Source organism: Chenopodium quinoa, unplaced genomic scaffold (genome assembly GCF_001683475.1).
Source record: "Chenopodium quinoa cultivar QQ74 unplaced genomic scaffold, ASM168347v1, whole genome shotgun sequence".
Lineage (NCBI taxonomy): Eukaryota > Viridiplantae > Streptophyta > Magnoliopsida > Caryophyllales > Amaranthaceae > Chenopodium > Chenopodium quinoa.
The window spans coordinates 6,332,419-6,353,390 of NW_018745684.1; the positions used below are offsets into that span (position 1 = coordinate 6,332,419).

At 35.2% G+C, this 20,972-nt stretch overlaps 2 protein-coding genes across 2 annotated transcripts; both read left to right on the plus strand.

The window, feature by feature from the left end:
• Window positions 1–16,534, plus strand: LOC110717423 (probable phosphoinositide phosphatase SAC9). Its single transcript, XM_021896118.1, has 14 exons — window positions 1–383; window positions 611–682; window positions 1,742–2,340; window positions 4,225–4,357; window positions 4,939–6,146; window positions 7,141–7,248; window positions 7,381–7,551; window positions 8,770–9,012; window positions 10,536–10,913; window positions 11,538–12,323; window positions 13,156–13,353; window positions 14,454–14,912; window positions 15,033–15,266; window positions 16,146–16,534. Exons 2-14 carry the CDS (start codon window positions 670–672, stop codon window positions 16,422–16,424), a joined length of 4,809 nt encoding a protein of 1,602 aa, XP_021751810.1. The 5' UTR covers window positions 1–383; window positions 611–669; the 3' UTR covers window positions 16,425–16,534.
• A 747-nt stretch (window positions 16,535–17,281) lies between these two features.
• Window positions 17,282–18,629, plus strand: LOC110717424. Its single transcript, XM_021896119.1, has 2 exons — window positions 17,282–17,602; window positions 18,251–18,629. Exons 1-2 carry the CDS (start codon window positions 17,430–17,432, stop codon window positions 18,531–18,533), a joined length of 456 nt encoding a protein of 151 aa, XP_021751811.1. The 5' UTR covers window positions 17,282–17,429; the 3' UTR covers window positions 18,534–18,629.
• Window positions 18,630–20,972: the final 2,343 nt, after the last annotated feature.

A 20,972-nucleotide genomic window follows, 5' to 3' on the forward strand; every position in this document is an offset into this window, starting at 1 on the left:
TTTTTTTTTTGAAAGAAGTCCAATTTACTTCATTTCAATATAATCTACTTTATTCAAAAAAAAAAAAAAAAATCTACTCGTGGTTTCAAAAAAATATATATAATCTGCTCGTAATAAACTAATAACCATCAATAGTCAATATTGGCAGTAATTCACTAATTCTGCATCTTACACAAAAAAAAAAAAAAATAAAAAAAAAATGACATTCTAACACAATCCCTAAAATACAGCTTAATTCTCTCTCCTAATTAATCAAATCTTGAGTTCTTGATCTCCGCAAATGTTCTGTTTCTTAACCTGATAATTTCAGGTGAAAATAACGGCAATTTAGCAACAATTCGCACTTACCCATTGCGATTCGGATGAAAATTTAGCAATCCCAGGTACAATTTTCCTTTATTTTATTTGTATTTTTTTTAATTTATTTCATGATTTAAATTAAAGGTTTGCCCTATCAAATCAAAGAAATGTGCGATCAAATTTGTGGGTGTGTCAAATTTAGATGGTTTTTCTGCAAATTTATCTTCATTTCCCAGAAATGAGATTTTGGGGTTAACTTTTGATCAGTTAAATTTATAAATTTTAGTGATTAATTGACCGAATTTTTCAGATTGGGAAGGTCAAAGTTAATTTCAGATTTGGGGGTGGAAGAGCCACTGCGAGTGAGCCATGGCATCATCAGGTCAGCATTTTGCAGAACTTTGGCTTTCTCTCTCCTCTCTATTCATTGAATTTGTTAGGTTTTTTTTTGTATTAATTGGTATTAATTTTCAATTATGAACTTCTGAATTGGGGACTAATGTTTTCTTGCTTGGACAATGATAGTAAATTAATAATCTTATAACATGGGTTATTGGAAATTTGAGTACTTCTGCAATTTTGCAACCGCCATTGCCGTGATGGTTATTGTTGCTGGTGATGCTTCGGTTATGGGGGCAGGTTGCATGAGTATATAAATGTCAGTTTGTATTTGACATGGACTAAAATCACCTCATAAGCTTAGAAATTTGAAACGCGTAGTTGCATACATCAGTTGCTGGTGGTGGTAGATGGTTGATCCCTAGAAATTCGAGGTTCTGTTGACGAAAGGGATCTTGCCACAAAAAATCTAGGAGAGGGGAGGGGGTTTTTCCAGAATGAAAAGGGGGAAGTGATTCCTTTAGAAAGAATAAGGGAAGGAATTAGTTGCTGGAAAAAAGCCAGGGAGGGTGCAACAAGCTAAGTGAGAAAGAAAAAGGGAAAATACTTCCTCCTTTGTTTTGCTAGAAAACTTTCCCCAAACTTAAGATATATCTTTTCAATTATCATACGAGTTGGTGATTTTAGGCATCACGAAGACTGTCATGTTTTGCGTCATAGTGAGAGCACCGTTGCTACACATCAAGCTAGTGAGTATCATAATAAAACTAGATGAGTATCCTAAATTAGTTAAGACTGTCAGTGTCTTCATAATAATATTGCCCTCATTGAAATGTACACTCTTGTGTTAACAAGTGTTAAGTAAATTTTCCTCCCTCTATGTATTCTATGCTATTGCGCAGTAGTTGCCTGCTGGCCTTATCTGTTTTGTCCCTACAAGAACCTGTTGCTTTGCTTTTACATGCATTGAAATACATTATACTACGTATATTTTTATACCTTATATTTGCCTCATCGAGAAGCTGGAATTTGTTTTATTCATCTGTTTATTTGTGATTCTATGTTTGATGTGTGACATTTCTCTCACCTTTTGTTTTGGTAGGCGGTGGTTTGAGGAATACATCTGTAGTCGTCCTTACTTTGGAATCTGGTGAAGTATATATTGTTGTGAGCTTGTCCTTGAGGCGTGACACCCAAGTAATTTATGTTGATCCAACAACTGGAGTACTTTGTTATTTTGGAAAGCCTGGGGTTGATATCTTTAAGTCAGAACGCGAAGCTGTAGATTTTGTCACAAATGGTTCTAAATGGCTCTGCAAAAGTACCACATATGCCAGAGCAATTTTAGGTTATGCAGCCCTTGGAAATGTTGGCTTGCTTCTTGTTGCTACAAAGTTGGCTGCCAGCATTCCTGATTTACCTGGAGGAGGTTGTGTTTATACAGTGATGGAGGCTCAATGGATCAAAATTTCATTGCAAAATCCTCAAGTTATTGGGAAAGGAGAAGCAAAGAACATACAAGAATTGACGACTCTCGACATTGATGAAAAGCATTTCTTTTGTGAGACAAGGGACATGAGCCGGCCTTTCCCCAGTCAGATGCCCTTGGACCAGCATGATGATGAATTTGTTTGGAATGGATGGTTGTCCTCCCCTTTCAAGATCATAGGCCTTCCTCAACATTGTGTTGTACTTCTGCAGGTTTGAAATAATTTATTTTTGTCATCATCTCTGTTTTACTCTTCCTCTAAACTGTACAACGGTTTTGTTACAACGTGGCTAATGAGTGAACACTTTATGTTCTATGCGGCTATGGCTTATGTTGCTTATTGCATCTCTTAGGCTCTTAGTTCTAGTGGTCTTACATGTGTATCAGTGGTCCTTGGTGATAGATTGGGAAAATAATATCCTATGCCTAGATTAAGTGTTTTTTAAGTTAAGGATTTGTTCTCTTCAACTGATAAAAGGTGTTTTGATCGAAGAGAAGGATTTGAAGATTTGGTGTGGTTTAGTTTGGTTTTAACAGGAAAATAGTTATAAGTTCTTGAAACAAGGTAGAGAGAACATAGACTAAATTGCAATTAGGGAAAACCATTTTATACTAGTAGGAAATTCTGCTGTTGAACAAAATATGTCAATCTTCCCTTTTTGATACACTCCAACAAAACGCCTACTTACTAAAGTTGTTTCAATTGAGCTTTATTTTTTTAAGAAATAAGATTTTGGATTTCATGTTAACCTTACCTTTTCCTCAAAACTTTATTAATTTTGACTCGTGATATCTTGTAGCCATGCAATCCAAATTAAAGTGGTGGTATTTTTGGCGTGACTCTTAAACATCAAATGAAAACTCTGCCATTTTGTAATGTTTTTTTGGAGTTTCCTTTCTGTGATAACTTTCATGTCCATCTTGCTGTATCTTCTGTTGCATAATGGTGGCTGGCGACGTTAAGATTTTTTTTTCTTTAATCTCCATTACTTCCGTTCTTGTGTCAAAAATGGTCAAATGTATTTTACCAATTAATTACTTCCTCTGTTCTACAAATATTGCAACAAGGATGAAATTACGCATCCCAAAGCACATTTTATATGCTAAATATTTATAATTATATAAGAGGAAAAATTATAAAAAGTTGATATTGTGAAAGTATGTTACGAGACGAATCTAACAAGACCCCACATGACTATATTTTACTTTACGTATAAATCATAATATGTGGTCAAACAAGCGTGATAAATAGTGTAAAAGTCCAATTGTTGCAATATTACTAGAACGAAGGAAGTATGTAGGTACTGAATCCTGTTATGTTAAAAGTTTATTTTTTTCACCACATATATAACCACTCATTATGATATGTTTTGTTAAATGTTGTAGAAATTATACATTTTGAACTTAGATGTTTTTGAAAGGAAAATAGTATTTACACCGCATTGGAGGAATGTGCTCCAGTTATCAATAACAGTTCAACTGCGATTGTGTCTGCAAATTTTTTTTTATATGCTTGTTAGTAGAAATAAGTCAAAGTAATATTTTTCAAATTTTTGAAAAGTCTAAGTGGACATTCTTAACTAAAAAATGGAAATTGGGAGCTTTTTGAAACATCCTAAAATGGAATGGTATTCTATATAGCTGTCCCAAAAACAAGTTCCACTTTCTGTTTCAAGGTAATAAAATTACATGTTTTTCTCAAATACGCCCTTACAATGGAAAGCCTGTGGGGGGGGGGGGGAGAGAAAAATATGTAGTGTGCGAAACTTAATTTTAACTAAAAAACAGAAGTAGGGAGCTTTTTGGGACATTCTAAAATGGAAAGCAGGGAGTTACATATGGGAATGGATTGGAAGAGGCAGTTTGTGTATGCTGTTTCTTGATATGGTCTTTCTATGGATTTTCTCTCAACATTTTATAGGTTCTCTCTGTAATACTGTTTATGGTTCTCTTTGTTTATGCTCTTGGTGTTATCCTTTGCCTTCTTTTGTGGTTGACTTCTATATCTCTGTTTATTCATCTCTTGTACCCAAAATAATTTTACAATATGTATTCTGTTATTTCATTTTATTCTTTTGCTTCATGTGAACTCATAGGGATTTGCAGAATGTCGAAGCTTTGGGAGCTTAGGTCAGCAAGAAGGTATCATTGCTCTGATTGCTCGACGCAGCAGACTGCATCCTGGTACCCGATACTTAGCCAGGGGAATAAATTCTTGTTCTGGCACAGGTAGGATAATGACTATACACTTTTTAGTATCTTTTAATTGTGATACTTAACTGTGCAAAAACTCCTTCCTTACTCATGTCTGATATGAGTGAGAATGGAGGAAGTATAAAATTTTAATCATGCATCGCGTGCACAGAAACACTATAAGTGAACCCATGTGGTGGGTGGTCTTTGAGGAATGGAGGGAGGGAGTATTCCGTTTTATTTTTATTTTTCATGTGTTCAAAGTTTATAAGTTTAACAGCATTTTATTTTTTTTATATTTTTTTTATTATGTATTGGGAAGATATCATGTGTAATCATCTTGGATTTAATTTTAATTTTTATAAAAAAATTAATTTCTGAATTTTCATTTTTTTTACCTATATGTAAAAACCCAACATGATCTATTTTTTAGTGCAATGTCATAGAATGGTGTAAAGGAGTTGGAGGATTTTCAACAATGCGCCACTCCCTTGGTGTTTAAATGATGGGGATAGGGTGTCAGTGATTTATAATCAGAAATTTCTTTGTGGTCATCATTCCTTACCATTTGCTTTTGATTCTTTCTTTTTTGTATACTGAGTCATTAAGTTGTGTAGGAAATGAAGTTGAATGTGAACAGCTTGTTTGGGTACCCAAAAGGGCTGGCCAGAGTGTTCCTTTCAATACATACATCTGGCGAAGGGGCTCTATTCCTATCTGGTGGGGTGCTGATTTAAAGATGAGTGCTGCAGAAGCAGAAATAAAAGTTGCTGAACATGATCCTTACAAGGGAAGTGCAGAATACTACCAAAGATTGAGCAATCGATATGACACTCGAAACTTCAATTTTTCTGGTGGGAACCAGAAGAAAATTCCTTTTGTCCCAATAGGGTGCGTTAATTTACTTCGGAGTGCTGAGGGGAAATCTGAATCTATATTGGTTCATCATTTTGAGGAATCTTTAAATTTTATTAGATCATCAGGGAAGCTTCCTTCTACAAAAATTGTTTTAATGAATTATGACTGGCATGCAAGGGTTAAGTTGTATGGTGAGCAGCAAACAATTGAAGGGCTATGGAGACTCCTTAAAGGGCCTACGATAACCATTGGCATCACTGAAGGGGATTACTTACCTTCACGTCAGCGCATAGGCAATTGCAGAGGTGAAGTGATCTGCACTGATGAGATTGAGGGTGCATATGTCTTAAGATCTCGCCAAAATGGTGTGTTACGATTCAATTGTGCTGATTCTTTGGATCGGACAAATGCTGCTAGTTATTTTGGAGCCCTGCAAGTTTTTGTAGAGCAATGTAGAAGACTGGGTATATCTCTTGACAGTGATGTTGGCTATCAATCAGTGGATAACTATAGTGGATATACTGCCCCACTTCCGCCTGGCTGGGAAAAGCGCTCTGATGCAGTGACAGGCAAATCATATTTTATTGATCATAACACAAGGACGACTACATGGAGCCATCCTTGCCCAGATAAACCTTGGAAAAGATTTGATATGACATTTGAGGGGTTTAAGAGGTCAACCATATTATCACCAGTATCTCAACTTGCTGAGTTATTTTTGAATGCTGGGGATATACATGCTACACTTTACACTGGCTCTAAGGCTATGCACAGCCAGATACTCACCATATTCACTGAGCAAGGTGGCAAATTTAAACAGTTAGCTGCAGCACAAAACTTGAAAATCACTATAGAAAGAAGAATTAAAAATACTTTTGTAGATGGTTCTCGCCAGAAGCAGCTGGAGATGTTTCTTGGAATGAGGCTGTTTAAGCATCTTCCTTCAATCCCACTTTTTCCTTTGCATGTATGTCATTTTTTATGGAATTAGTTGCGCTTTTATTATTTGCTTGTGTATCAGATTGATGCATTTGCATGGTTTCATATGAAGAGACTTTATAACATATTTACGAACTCTGCTGTCTGTTGAATGTTTAACACTTTGCAATTGGCTTTATTTTTGTTTTTAGATTTTGCAGTGTTTCCAATTCTTGGAAAAATAATTTTATTTCAACAATCAAAGGTCTTCTAACCAGATCTGCAATTTATATAGTTTTAGGCCTTTTAGCCCTCATTTGTTATCACTTGTTGTGAAAAGAAAAGTGTGAATCAGATATATGGATCTTGTAGAAAAGGTAAGGTAACATATGTAGTGTCCTGGAACTATTAGTAGACTTTGTTGCTGAGAGGCAAGTAAATAAAGTGGCTCAAAATTTTGTACACTTCATTTTGTCACCAGTGTGTGCTGCTTAAATCATTATTCAAAATGGAAACAGACAGTTGACACTTCATTTAAAGCCATTTGAGTTTTCTGTAGAATGGTAAAGTCTGACACCTGACATATACCAGTGACCAACACTAGCAGCTGGGTAACATACTAACATGTGTAGCAGGTAATGAGTTGTCTAGGAATTTACATCATGATGTATTATTTGTTGGCATTGTTGATAGCGAAGTCTTTGAATAAAGGTTAATTTTCTGTGCTTCAATTTGTGATCATTTGAATGTAGATTATAGTTGTTTTCTGGGTCAGTCAATGACCATTCAGCATGATCTGGTTCAGATGAATGCCTTGAATGCGCATTACCCCACCGCTTGCATCTAGTTTATGTCTGGGTTGCCAAGACAACAGTTGTCCGATTCTTGTAGTATGTTTTCTTGTGCTATTGATTTTGTTCTTGAAGGGGTGACTTTTCTGTTGTCTGCACAGGCATATATCTGAAATGGTGGATGTTTCTTTGTTTGAATGTGATTTTGATGCACAAAACTGAAATGTGAAATGGTGGATGTTTCTTTGTCAGGTATTGTCTCGACCACCTGGCTTCTTTCTAAAGCCTGTTCCAAGCATTTTCCCAAATTCTGGTGATGGCTCTGGTCTTCTGAGTTTCAAGAGAAAAGATCTGGTCTGGGTATGTTGAGCTTCCTGCATTTAGGACATTGTTTTCTGATTTTTTGGATTAGAAGCTATCTTCCGATTTCGATATTTATATTTGAGCTGTATAATCTGTAGATTTTACTTTAACTTAACATTGATGTTACAGGTTTGCTCCCAGGCTGCAGATGTAGTTGAACTTTTCATTTACCTTACTGAGCCATGCCATGTTTGTCAGCTTCTTCTCACTGTCTCACATGGTGCAGATGATTTGACTTTTCCTTCAACAGTTGATGTGAGAACAGGCCGAGACCTGGATGGACTTAAACTGGTTTTGGAGGTTAGTATTATCTCATATGATAAGTATTCTAAACTATCTGTGCATGACAACTATTCTGTCTTGCACGAGAAACATGAATCCATAATGTAATTGCACTCTTCTGCAATTTTTTTTTTTTTTTTTTTTTTTTTTTTTTAACTGCCTTTTGGTGATAGATATATCTGCTGCCTTTTTCCTAGAATGGAATATAATAACTTAATATTTATTGTATGATGCAATGTGAGTAGTTATGTGTAAACCAGTGAATATAAGGAGATTACAAGTATAGTGTCATTTTGCTTCTTATCAATGTCATGTCTGTTTTCAAAAGAAAAGGAATGGAAAGTTTTCTGAATTTTCCGGATTAAGGGTACTGTATATGTGTATATGAAAGATGAAAAATTCTCCGAGAAGAAATCAGGTCACCAACGGTGGGTTGTTTCAACTTCTCACTTATCAGGAGTAAGCTGCATACTTCATATATCTTAGACCTTGTTTGGTTGACATTAGGAAAAAAAAAAAAAAAGGGAAGTACAATGTTTCTACGAAGTAGAAGAATGTGAAGTTGTTTGGCTGGCATAAACTTGGTGCATTTCCTAGGAACTACTTTCTACAAAATGGAGGTAGCTTCTTACCTAACTCCCCCTAGATAAGTCGAACGTTCCATGACCAATCAAACAAAATTTTGCACTTCCTAGTTCATGCGAAATGAAATTATATATGAAAAAATAGAAAGTTAAAAACTGCCAAGCAAATACTTCTTCCTATGTTCAACCAAAAGACCACTTACTTAGATCTTGCTATTGGCTCTGGCAACACTGTCTCTGACTTCTTGTTTTGTTTCTGATGGGTTATTCTGTAATGTCATGATATTTGGCCTTTTCAGAAGTGAATAGCAAATATATAAGATTTCCCAGCTGCTGTATTGTTTATTTGACATGCATGTCCCTTTGTTTTCTGATGTCTTATAGCAATGTTACGGTTACTAATCAAATATTTGAATTTAGCCTGTACTTCTGTTCATGGGAATAGTGTTAGTGATGTAAATAGTCATGAGATACAGTAGGTAAAAAAAGGCTGCTCTATATTTTATTTTCCAAGGTGAATATCCAAGTTTCTATTGCCTCTCAATTTTTATGTTGCAATGTTGCGCTTTATATTTCCAAGGTAACTGTACTTCTACTGTAGATATGTTGTAAAAATAAAGTCATTTCTCATAATCTTTTAAATTCTTCTCAGGGAGCTTCAATACCTCAATGTGGAAATGGGACAAATATTTTAATTCCCTTACCTGGACCTGTCAGTTCTGAAGATATGGCTGTGACTGGAGCTGGTGCACGCCTTAATGGTGCAGATGCTTCTACCTTGTCATTGTTGTATGATTTTGAGGAATTGGAGGGAGAATTAGACTTTCTCACTCGTGTGGTCTCTCTTACTTTCTATCCTGCTGCTTCTGGGAGAACTCCATTAACTCTCGGTGAGGTACAAGGCTGATCTGCTGGGAATTGTGTTGTAGCATCTGCTTCCATTACTCGATTGTGAAATGTCAAGATATAGTTATGATTTTCTTACATGTTTGTGATTAATTAAACTTCTTCTTTTAGACCTAAAGCCAAAAAGGAAAACCTCTGCTCAAAAGATTATACAGAAAAGAACTTTTGGTCATGCACAAATACTTGCTATCTGACTTGCTTCTCACGTTGAGATTATTCTGTGTTAGATGTGAGGGACATTGTAGAAGGATGAATCCTTAATCTGAGTACTAATCATATATGAATTATGGTATATTGATATGTCTAACTATGAAAATTTGGACAATGCTCCTCATAGATCTTGTAGAGAATGATGTGGAAATATGCAGCGCCCCTTTTTCCTGAACTTAGAAGACATTTCTCAGTTGAAAGTTTTGGCACCTTCCACTAAACATCATTTTTTTCCATTATAGGGCTTAGTTATCAAAGAAGACTTTTAGAGGACTTCACTTAGAAACACTCATCTTTGTATTTGCAAATGCCAAGCAAATCTCCTTGCAGTCTCAGTTAGACACGACTACCAAGGACTCCTGGTTTGCATTTGGTCTATAAATACTATCAAATTTCATTTTAGTATGGGATGAGTGAGTTAATGTTTGTAGTCATCTGGTTCTAGACTGCAATATATAAAATCAAATGTCACTGGATTGCTTTGGAGTGTGAATTAGTCAAATATATTCTCAATCAACTGTCCAAAGTCTTACTGGAATTTCCGGAGTAAGACTTAGGATTCCCAATACTTGATTAACGTTGAAGGCTTTGTGATAAATGGTGATGGTAGCCATGGTGCATGGTCAGTAGTTTTTAACATTTTGGAACTTATGTTGCTACTTTTGGAGATGTCGTAACAAAAGTGCTTTATTGTGGACTGCCATCAGCTGAGGGAGAAAACTATCATCTGTTCTTGTTTAGCGCTATAATTTGTGCAGTGTAGAATCTGAAAGTTCAGCTTTTCTTGTTCAATTTATGTAGGATCTTATCTTAAAAGGTTCGTTACCGTTGGGGATTGACTTTGATAAAATTTGCTTTGGGCTTCTGAGGTTTTCTGTTGTCTGGTAGTATGAAAGAAATTCAAAGTTTTTTCATATCAATTTCACTTGCAATTTTTATTAATGTGGTTTGAAGATCTTTTGCCTCTCTCCCCTTTCTTCCTCTCGCTATTTTTGGGTTGATATACTTCCCTTGACCCATTATTGTTTCCTGATTTTCTATTCAAAATTTTAAGTTTGCCATTTTACTGCATCTTGATTTATGTGCTGAGATGCAATTCCAGTTAGATTATAGCTAGGCTTAAACTTACTTGCATCTTTAATTTTGTTGTAACCTTGTCATTAGCCACTTTACTGCAGTGTATATTGTTCTATTTTTTTTTTTGGTATCATCTATGTATCTCTTTAATTTTGCCTTAATTTTATTGGATTTTAAAAAGGACTTACTACATTACTTGGCTGTGGCATGGTAATATCTTTGTAGGTAGAGGTTCTTGGAGTGTCTCTTCCTTGGAAAGAGATTTTCACTAATGAAGGTCATGGTGCAAGATTGCGTGAGCAGGCAAAAAAATTCCAGAAACAAACAAATACCCTCTTGCCTGGTCCTCATTCCAGTACTCTTGGTGGTGCCTCATTATCCAGAGAAATTGTTCAACCCAAAACTCTGCCAAATTCTTCATCCAGCGAGTGGTTTGACCTTTTGACTGGTGATGGAACTGATTTAAATCCATTCGCCAACTCTGTGAATGAGCATTGTGATGATCGGACTGGTTCTGAGTCCCCTCCTCTGGTTGAGAAACCATCTGATAATGGTGCTAAGCAGTATATTAACTGCTTTAAGTCTCTTGCTGGTCCACAAATGGTATGTGTTGATTATTCTATAAGTAGTTTAGTAATACAAACATGAAATGTGGTTGATGATTGATCTATGACTCTGCTTTTAATGGGTTCTGATCTAGAGTTTTAAATATTGCTGAAGGGCATAGCTAATACATCTCTAAAGGTGTCAATCCCATTTGTAATAATCTGAATTGATCATATAACTATAATTAGGACAGAGGTAGTTTATGTGTGTTTTTTCCATGATAGGGTAACAGTTTGGGATTGTTTTGTTGATCACTCTTATACTATTTATTTGGTCACTTAGTGATGCAGGGCCATTTCAGAGAAAATTAAATTCAAAGATTTGTGAATTACAAGTCCAAATCAAGTTCATTAATAATGCTACAGTAAGTAAAGTTAACCAGATTTCAGTGGTTGGATTCGTGGTCTAAATTGACCAAGTTTTAAATTCAGGGATCTAGACAATTGGCAGTTTTTAAGTGTTTAGCATTGATGTTCTCATAATTTTAACTATAAATAAACCACCAGCATTCAGCTAAAGGTATCATTAACCATTATGTAATTGGTTTGAAAGGGTAGTAATTTTCATTCATTTTTTTAATGTTTCTAGGGATGAACTCAAGCTTTTATTTACCTATTGCAGAGACAGAAGCAGAATTTCATGGAAGCTATGAAGCTGGAAATTGAACGTTTGCACTTAAATCTTTCTGCTGCTGAGCGAGATAGGGCTCTATTGGCAGTTGGCACAGATCCTGCTTCTATAAATCCTAATTTGTTGCTTGACGATGTATACATGGTAAAATTGTGCAGAGTTGCTAATAGTCTTGCAATGGTGGGACAAGCAGCTCTTGAAGACAAAATTACCAAATCAATTGGTCTTGAGAAAAGTGATGATGATGCCATTGATTTCTGGAATGTTTCTGGTTTTGGGGAGAGCTGTGTTGGTGGTGTTTGTGAGGTAAATGCTGAAAATGGGGAGGCAGTTCAAATATCTAATGTGAAATTATCAGCAGATTCCTCAAAGTCTTTTTTGTGTTCTCATTGTGGAAGACACGTTTGTAAAATATGCTGTGCTGGAAGGGGAGCATCTCTGCTTGCAAGCTATAGTACAAGGGGTTCTTTAAGCTGTAATGGTGGACAAGGCCGCATTGGCTCAGATGGGGCCATTTGTAAACAATGCTGCAGCGATGTTGTGCTGAATGCATTAGTACTGGACTATGTCAGGGCCTTGTTGAGCTCCCGGAGAACCACTCGTGTTGGTGCTGCTGCATTTACAGCTTTAGCCAACATCCTTGGATTTTCCTTGAATGATGGAACTGATGAAAAGTACAAATCTTCTGATGCTCTAGAATCTAGTAAAGTTTTGGGAAAGTTACTTAAGGGGGAAGAATCGTTAGCTGAATTCCCTTTAGCCAGCCTTTTGTATTCGGTAAGCTCTCTTTTCTATCTAGGTTTAACATGTTAGATTTAGGAGACTTTAAGGTCTTTAAGTAATTTGCATTAGATGATACTCTTTATGTGGTACACTTGAGTAATTGACAACTTAAATATTTACTCAGTTCATTTTTTGACATGTGATTATGTGAAACCCCCCCACCACCCCCCCCCCCCCAGCTCAAATGTGATTCAGTGTTTGTAGATTTTTTTTCATTAGACTATTTAGTGTAGTAAGTTGATTATACATTTGTTCTTACCTGTAGTTCTTTTTTCCTGTCTATGCTCGAGGACATTCTGTTCTCGTGATGTATTACTATTGTTACTTGTGCTGTTCTAATATTATTTTTAAGAGATAACTTAGTTGCATGGGTCAATTGAAGCGATTTATTCTAGAAGTGTGTAAATATGAATGCACTATATTTTATCTTTTTACCAAACCAAGGTGCCTCCACTTGTTTAAAGAACCTTGTGCAGAGAAGAAGAAGAAGAAAAAAATAAAAAATAAATAAAATCCAAATGTCTTTTTCAAGTTTGGAGTAATGATTTGATAAACAATTGAGAAGCTGAAAAACAGTATGTTAATTACTTTTTTCCTTTGCTTTTTCATGATCTTAGATTTATTTTCAAGAAATACTGTATTTTATGGAGATGAACTCTATTAAAGTGGCGTTAGGTATAATAGTTATCAATTGAGAAGCTGAAAAAGAGTATGAATTAATTACTTTTTTTTCTCCTATTTTGTGTGTGTGTTGTTTGGTACTTTCATTTTGAGTGTACATGAACTATTATAATTCTGTCTTTTTTTTTTCCCTTTGTATTGGAAGATTGAGACAGCTGTAGGAGCAGCTCCCTCCTTGTCATTATTCGCACCTCTGGATTCAGGGCCCCAACATTCATATTGGAGAGCTCCTCCAAACAACAATTGCATAGAGTTCGCCATTGTTCTTGGTTCTCTTTCTGATGTCAGTGGAGTAACTCTAGTGGTTAGCCCATGTGGCTACTCAGAAGCCGACGCTCCTACTGTAAGTGTTGGCTCTATAATTTACATGGTGCCTGGCCAGTGAAGTGTACTGGTTGAGTTATATACAATTTATGGTCTTTTGTTTGTTATTCTATATCACGCATATAGATAGTGAAATAAATAGCAATAGTCATGACTCAGGACATTATGGTTAGATGGAAAATAAATTCAGTACTTATGTTCTATTTTTAGGTTTCCAAATGGATATAAGCATATAAATTGAAAAGAAAAGTGGAGACAACTGGCCATAGTAAAGCAGAACGTTAGTGGAGACTATATTTGTTTAGAAATACAGCCAATCTGTCCATAAAAATAATCTCATACTTTATTATAGGTTTTTGTAAAAACTTGTCGCCTATTGTTTAAAATTTTATTGGTTTATGATTGGATTTCTAAAAGTGTCACTACATAAATTAATTGATGGGGGAGAGGATAGAGATGGCACAAGTATTATAAAGTTTCTTGTACAATGTCATATTCTTATTGTTGATTGGTTTGAAGCTTTGAGCAGTATGGGAACTATCGTTGAAGCTAGTGTAATTATTGATGACTACCCTTTTTGTATTAATTTTTCGACTAACAAGCTTCATCAGACCTGTCCCTGGATCATTCCTTTTGTTTTTTCTCAATTCACACCTGACACACGATCCCCAAACTCTCTTTCATCCTTGTGCTTGAATCATAAATATATTAAAGATTTTCCCAAAATGGAGTTGTAAACTCTAACCCTATCCTGCTAATGGTATCTTGTGAGTCCAGATTATCCTTTCAGCACTTGGTGGGATAAATAGACCTAGTTAAATTCCAATTTCCTAATGTGTAACTTAATAGCTTCAGCGTAGACAGGTATAGTCGGGGTGAAACTGCTAAGCTTCTCTTCTCACAAACCACCCCTGTATTAACATCACAAAGGGGTACGACTAACTTTGCCAATACTTCTATTAACTAGACCAGTTGCTAGTTCTTTCCTGTAAGAAGATGGTAAACCTTGTCTATTTTTCAGCCCCTCTTTCTTTTGCACTGACTACTGATTACATATTTATGCCCATTAGCTTATTGGGGTTGTGCATAACTAGAATTTTCATTTTTATTCTACTATAGGTGCAAATATGGGCCAGCAATAAAATAAGCAAGGAGGAAAGGTCATGTGTGGGAAAGTGGGAAGTGCAATCTTTCTTGCAATCTTCGCCAGAGTACTACGGACCTGAAAATTTGGATGCCGTTGGGACTGCTCCCCGGCACATCAACTTTTCCTTCAGGAATCCTGTTCGGTGTCGCATCATTTGGATCATGCTAAGCCTTCAACGAGCTGGTTCAGCTTCTGTGAATTTTGGGAGTGATTTCAATCTTTTGTCACTGGATGAGAATCCTTTTGTTCAACCAACTAGGCGTGCATCTTTCGGTAGCCTAGATGAAAGAGATCCGTGTCTTCATGCAAAAAGAATTCTTGTGCTTGGAACTTCATTGAAAAAGGACATGGAGCTCACAGCACCAGAAGGTTCAGAACAGTTAAAATTGCAAAATTGGCTGCAGAAGCCACCTCAGCTAAATAGATTTAAGGTTCATGTGATGCTTATATTTGCCTGGTGCTACTAAGACTCCGCATTATTCTGCTTGTATCATTTTCCACCTGTCAAATTTCATATGTACTGACACAGCAAGTTTGCCTTTGCATTTCAGGTTCCAATTGAGACTGAAAGGTTAATCGAGAATGATTTTGTCTTAGAGCAGTATCTATCACCTGCTTCGCCATTGGTAGCTGGTTTTCGTCTTGATGCGTTTAGTGCTATTAGACCTCGGACAACTCATTCACCAACATCTGATGTGAATGCTTGGGATCCCTCTGCAGTATTACTTGTAGAAGAAAGACATATCACACCTGCCGTGTTATTTATTCAAGTATCTGTACTCCAGGTAATCATGGTCACCAATTGTGAACACCAGCTTGTTTCTTGCTTCATATATAATATGTTGTGGAAGTATATTGTTTGTTTCACTTGTAGTTGCAAACTTTGACCGGATACTATAATACTCAGTATCCAGCTCTGTAGTTTACTCATCCGGTGAACAATTTTAAGCCTTATATGGAAGGAAATCATATAGAAGAAATCTGGATCAAGTTCACTAGCCAAATTAACTAACAGCATAGACTCTGCATTAACAAGAAATAAATTCTGCAATAAGCTTGAAGAGTTAGATCATGTACAGGGTAAAGCTTTCCACATGATAAAATAAGACTATGTATATGTGTGCCGGATGAGAATTCTCGTAAAAATGCTATTTTCCTTGGTTGCCAATTGTGACTGGTTGTCAGAGCTTCAATTTGGAATGACAAAAAACATGCTTCTTTCTTTTTCTTAGAAATAACTTTCTTTCATGTGAAACAAACTTAGTTTTGTAACTGCTAGATGGTGTGGGTCAGTATAGTCTGTTCAGCAGGTGAGCCGCTCCATATTTTTTTAAGGATGGCAAATTTATAGCACTTACATTCTCTGAGAAGCTCTATCAAGGACAACTCTTCATTTAGTTTTTCAAGGGGGAAAATTGTCTTTGTTTCCTTTTGTTTTCCCAGTCTGGGGCTTCTTCAGTAAGACAGTAAGGATGGGTTCTTTTTACATTAGGTCTGGACGTCTGGTGTGAGTTTGTGAGATGCCTTTCCTGATGTGTGTCTGTAATTGGGTTGTTTGTTTTATTTTTGGGTGTTGTGGTTTGATAGAGATGCCATATACTGAATCGTGCAATTTAATCAAATCCGAAATTTAGAGTTGAGTAATTTTGTTTGTTATTTTGCAGGATACTAACATGGTAACAGTTGCGGAATATCGATTGCCAGAAACCAGGCCTGGAACTCCAATGTATTTTGATTTGCCAAGACAATTGCAGACTCGTAGAATCACGTTTAGGCTTCTCGGGTATGTCGCTGCATATATTGATGACCCTGCAGAGCAAGATGATGCCGAGTACAGAAGTTCACCCTTGGCTGCAGGGCTTTCCCTGGCCAATAGAGTAAAGTTATACTATTATGCTGACCCATATGAACTTGGAAAATGGGCTGGCCTTTCTGCTGTCTAAATACAAGTCATCTATTCAACAAACCGCTTGTTTTCTCTCTTTTTTGTGCAATAGTGTGTATAGCACAATGATTATATTAGTTTCTTTGCAGCCATTTTTTTTCCTGCTTATATTCATTGCTGTAATGTTCTGTATCAATTTTGATTCATTGATTAAATATATCAGGTTTCGGGTAATAAAACTCGTGTTATTAAAATTGAAAAGCGTTTATTTTTATCCTTTTCTTGTTGGTGATTAGTTCAGTTCATAGCAGTAGTCATCCAAAATATGGTGTTACAACTACTTGTGTATAATGCCTACCCCGATACACTCAAGAATAAGAATAAGTTCTGCTAAAAATTGTTCGTTAAGTAAACAATTGAGGCTAAACAAAACTTTTAAACTCGATTAATGAGCAAGCATAGCTTGAACAACTTGGCATTTCGTCATGTCTAAAAACAAAACGTCAACATTTGACTCATTCTGGCTTATTCTCTACGTTCTTTTTGTTTGTCTCATTTAATTTTACGCATAGTTTTTTCAATGCGCACATTTGACTTTATCTTCAATTATTATACAGGTGTAATAAAAATATATATATATTAACTACACATCAACATACATCCAGCAAAACGTCACAAAAAAATGTGTTTTTTTATATGTATAAATATACTAATAATAATGCCTAAAAATTGAAGAAAAAAACAGTAAATTTACTATAATCCAAAAAAAAAAAGAAAAAAAAAAAACCGAAGAACAAATTAAGACACATAGATTCTAAAAAGGGTCCACGCAATATGAAAACCTTATCAAAAATCAACCAATAGATAACACTTTCTATGTACATAACATATCCATAAATTTCATTTATATTTTTAACATATGCTTTAAATTTCCTATGAACAAAAAAATACATGGACCGAAACACAACACAAAGGGAGAAAAATGTCATCATCCACTTGATTTGAGACCTGAAATTTCAAACCAAACAAAAATAAATAATTATATTCTAGTAGAGTTGGAAAAATGAGCCAAACATTAAGCACAGTTTCCAGCTTAATTACAAGATCATCAACAATTGCATTTTCTAAGCCTAACAAAGTTCATACACAATGTCTTAATGTTCGTATGATTTCTGTATCTCCTCCTCAAAATGTCTCAGTTGATGCACCATTATCTCTAACTCCTACCCCACGCAGGTATTTTTTTTTTTACTTATCGTAATCTTCGATTTATTTTAATTAATTTATATATGTGTGATACGGAGTATAATGTTATACGTGCTATACGTATAATTTTTTTTAAAAGCTTAATTGGGTTCATACTGAATTAAAGATGATGGCAAATCAAAATTTAGCTTAATGAATGTTATTGAACTGACATAATAATAATTATTGCATGTAGTATAGATAGATTATCACACATTAATTAATGCTGAACAAAGCTTAACTTTGTCATATATTGTAAATTTGTAGCTTATCATTTCAAGCCATATTTTGTATAATAATTATAAGTCAATAAATAGCTACATCTCTCGTCAAACTGTTTCAAATTCTCATAATTTACAATTGAAGCATTATTTCATTAAAAAAAAAAAAATAATCTAGGTAACATTGAATAACAAAATTTTAAAATGTTGTGTCTTATGATAATCCATCCGTAATGTGATGCTTTGACATTTACACTATTTAGACACTAACTTATCAAATGAATCACTGAATTAATATTTTTAAAAATGTTTTTATTTTACTACTTATTGAACAAACTGTTGATTTAATATTTTTGGAAATGCTTGTACATTACCACTTATCAAACGGACCGTTGAACTAGTACTTTTGGGTATCCAGAGATGCTATTATATTGGGAGTTGCTTTGGGGGTAGCTGTTGCAGCATTGGGGCTAAATATCAGTGACAAAGCATGGGCAGCAGCAAGAAGACCACCCCCAAAAACAGAAGATCAAGAGAAAAAGGACCCAAATGTAAGTGGGGTCCTAGCCAAAGTTCTAGCTAGTAAAAAGAGGAAGGAAGCCATGAAACAAGCCATGGCTAAGCAAAGAGAGAGGGGAAAGAAAGTTGAGGAACCACCCTCTAATTCATCCCCTCCTTCCCAAGAGTCCCCACCTTCTTAATTTTTGTATCTAAAGTGATTATATATGTGTAAACATACATAATTAATTATTTAACTATATACTCTAATTTCAATAATCTTTCATTTATTCTTTCTACAAGTTCATAGATATTTAAAGTTTAATTCATTCACGTGGAATATAGTTGTGTTAATTAGCATGAAGTCTTTATATTTTGAAGAGATCCTAAAGTATATCTGTCTTGAGTTGTATATGCTAATGCATTTAGCAATGTGATATATGATATACGTTGCGTTTTATCTAACATAGCATTTGTTTGTGAAATACTTGAGGTGTGGTATTTTACAAATTTATAAGTGAACTATTAAATGCATTTAGCCTTGCATCATCTTTTTAAAGAATCTTGCTAGGTAAGAAGATTGTGAAATACACTAGCTTTCGGGAAAGGTTGTTTTGAAATTTTTCTAAAAGCAAGTGTTGATGATTGGTGATTGATGAAGTTAGTTCAGTCATGTGGCTATGCTATTTACAAGGATTGTACTTGATTGCGTAAAACTTTCATATCTCAAGTTGTGAAGATGTCTCGTTGATTCATTCATCTAAAAGTAAACGTGACATAATTTCCTAATCATTTGTGCATACAAGTCAATGTTGGTTTTAATAACATGCATGCTAGCTTTTCTTATTGAAAAAATATTCTGGCAAAGAGATTTATGCACTATGATAAGGAAATAAATAAGGACATCCTAAATAGCTTGAGGAAATGTCAAGAGGGATAGGTTTTAAGCCCAATTGAAAATATAAAAGCATTACTTTCCTATCCCTAAGACATGTGTTGTAATGCTTGAATGAGAATGAGTTCTTTTGAACTTTAATGAACCAATAAACCATTTAGGTTGGTGTTATTTGAGACGCACTTGATTGATCCACCGTTTGAGGTTGAGTCTTTAAAATCTTAATGAATCCAAATGTTTGAGTGGACGCACTAAAACTTTAGAATCGCCATTGTTTATGATTGTGGTGAGGTTGAGCATTAAGCTCTTAATGAATCCATGGTCTTGTGGGGGTTAATAGCTACAATGTAGCATTTGTTGAGCTCTTATGAACATGTTTTAACCCCATCGACTAAGTACTATTAGAAGTGCTTGTGATTCACTTGTGTGATTGTAAAGACTAGCCATCTTCTATGGAAAAACTTGGGCGGTTTTCCTATAACTTCCACTAGACCTATGGTAAATGTACTTGGCTATAAATAAATGCATCTCTTCATAGAGTTCAAGTAAATTTTTGGAGAAAGGTATGTGATGTGAGGGTCATAATCAAATCTTGGAGTTTCAAGGTTAGTAGTATTCCACTATACTTAAGGTGAATGTACTTGGCTATAAATAAATGCATCTCTTCACAGAGTTCAAGTAAATTTTTGGAGAAAGGTATGTGATGTGAGGGTCATAATCAAATCTTGGAGTTTCAAGGTTAGTAGTATTCCACTAGACTTAAGGTGAATGTACTTGGCTATAAATAAATGCATCTCTTCACAGAGTTCAAGTAAATTTTTGGACAAAGGTATGTGATGTGAGGGTCAGAATTAAATCATGGAGTTTCAAGGTTAGTAGTCCACTCCTTCATCAAGAGCCTAAGGGTTTCAAGGTCTGCCCACCATCACGATTCGGACGATCTTCGTAACGGATTTCGTTTTATCGAACCGAGTTTTAGCATCTTGGTGCGGATCTTTGAAATACAACGCATTTTTGGACTGAATGGTCCGATTCGATCGATATACTCATGAATCGCCCGTAATAACGCGCGAATCAGGGCTTTTTCAGAAATATTGCGAGATTCTTAAGTAGTGTTCTGGCGAGCTTCCGAGTTCTCCATTAAAGTCGATTGTTTTGCAGCATAAAGATATTTTTATTGAAAAAATAACATGTGGTTGGGAGGGGATTGCATGACAACTGGAAAGGTTACCCTTTTATTTTTTCTTTGAAATTTGACCTGACCCCACCAGCTAATTACTAAGTAACATATCTTCTTCTTTTCTTTTTTATTTTTCCTACATGACCCCCACCCTTTTTCCCCTTTTCAATTACTACTAGTCTACCACACACAATAGGGGGTTTAATTTTTAAAATGTACTCCATTTACAATAGAAGTAGTATTTATAAGAATATAAAATTTCCAAATATTATGAGAAAAATCATAATGCTTTTATTCATAATAAACATAAAAAAAATTGTGTGAAAACCGCGACGCAATACGCAACTAACGCATCAATTCCGTTACCGAATAACGCAACCGTTTTTGCGATCGCGACCGAAACCGCATTTTCGAACCATGTTGTCCACCCTTGTACTTGTAATTCATTGCCTCATTTCACTAAGCACTAGATTTCAATCTACATATGTAATATCTTAGTGTTATGTACTAATCTCCTCTTAAGCCTAATATGTTGCTTCTTATTATTTTTGTTGTTCTCTTCCATCT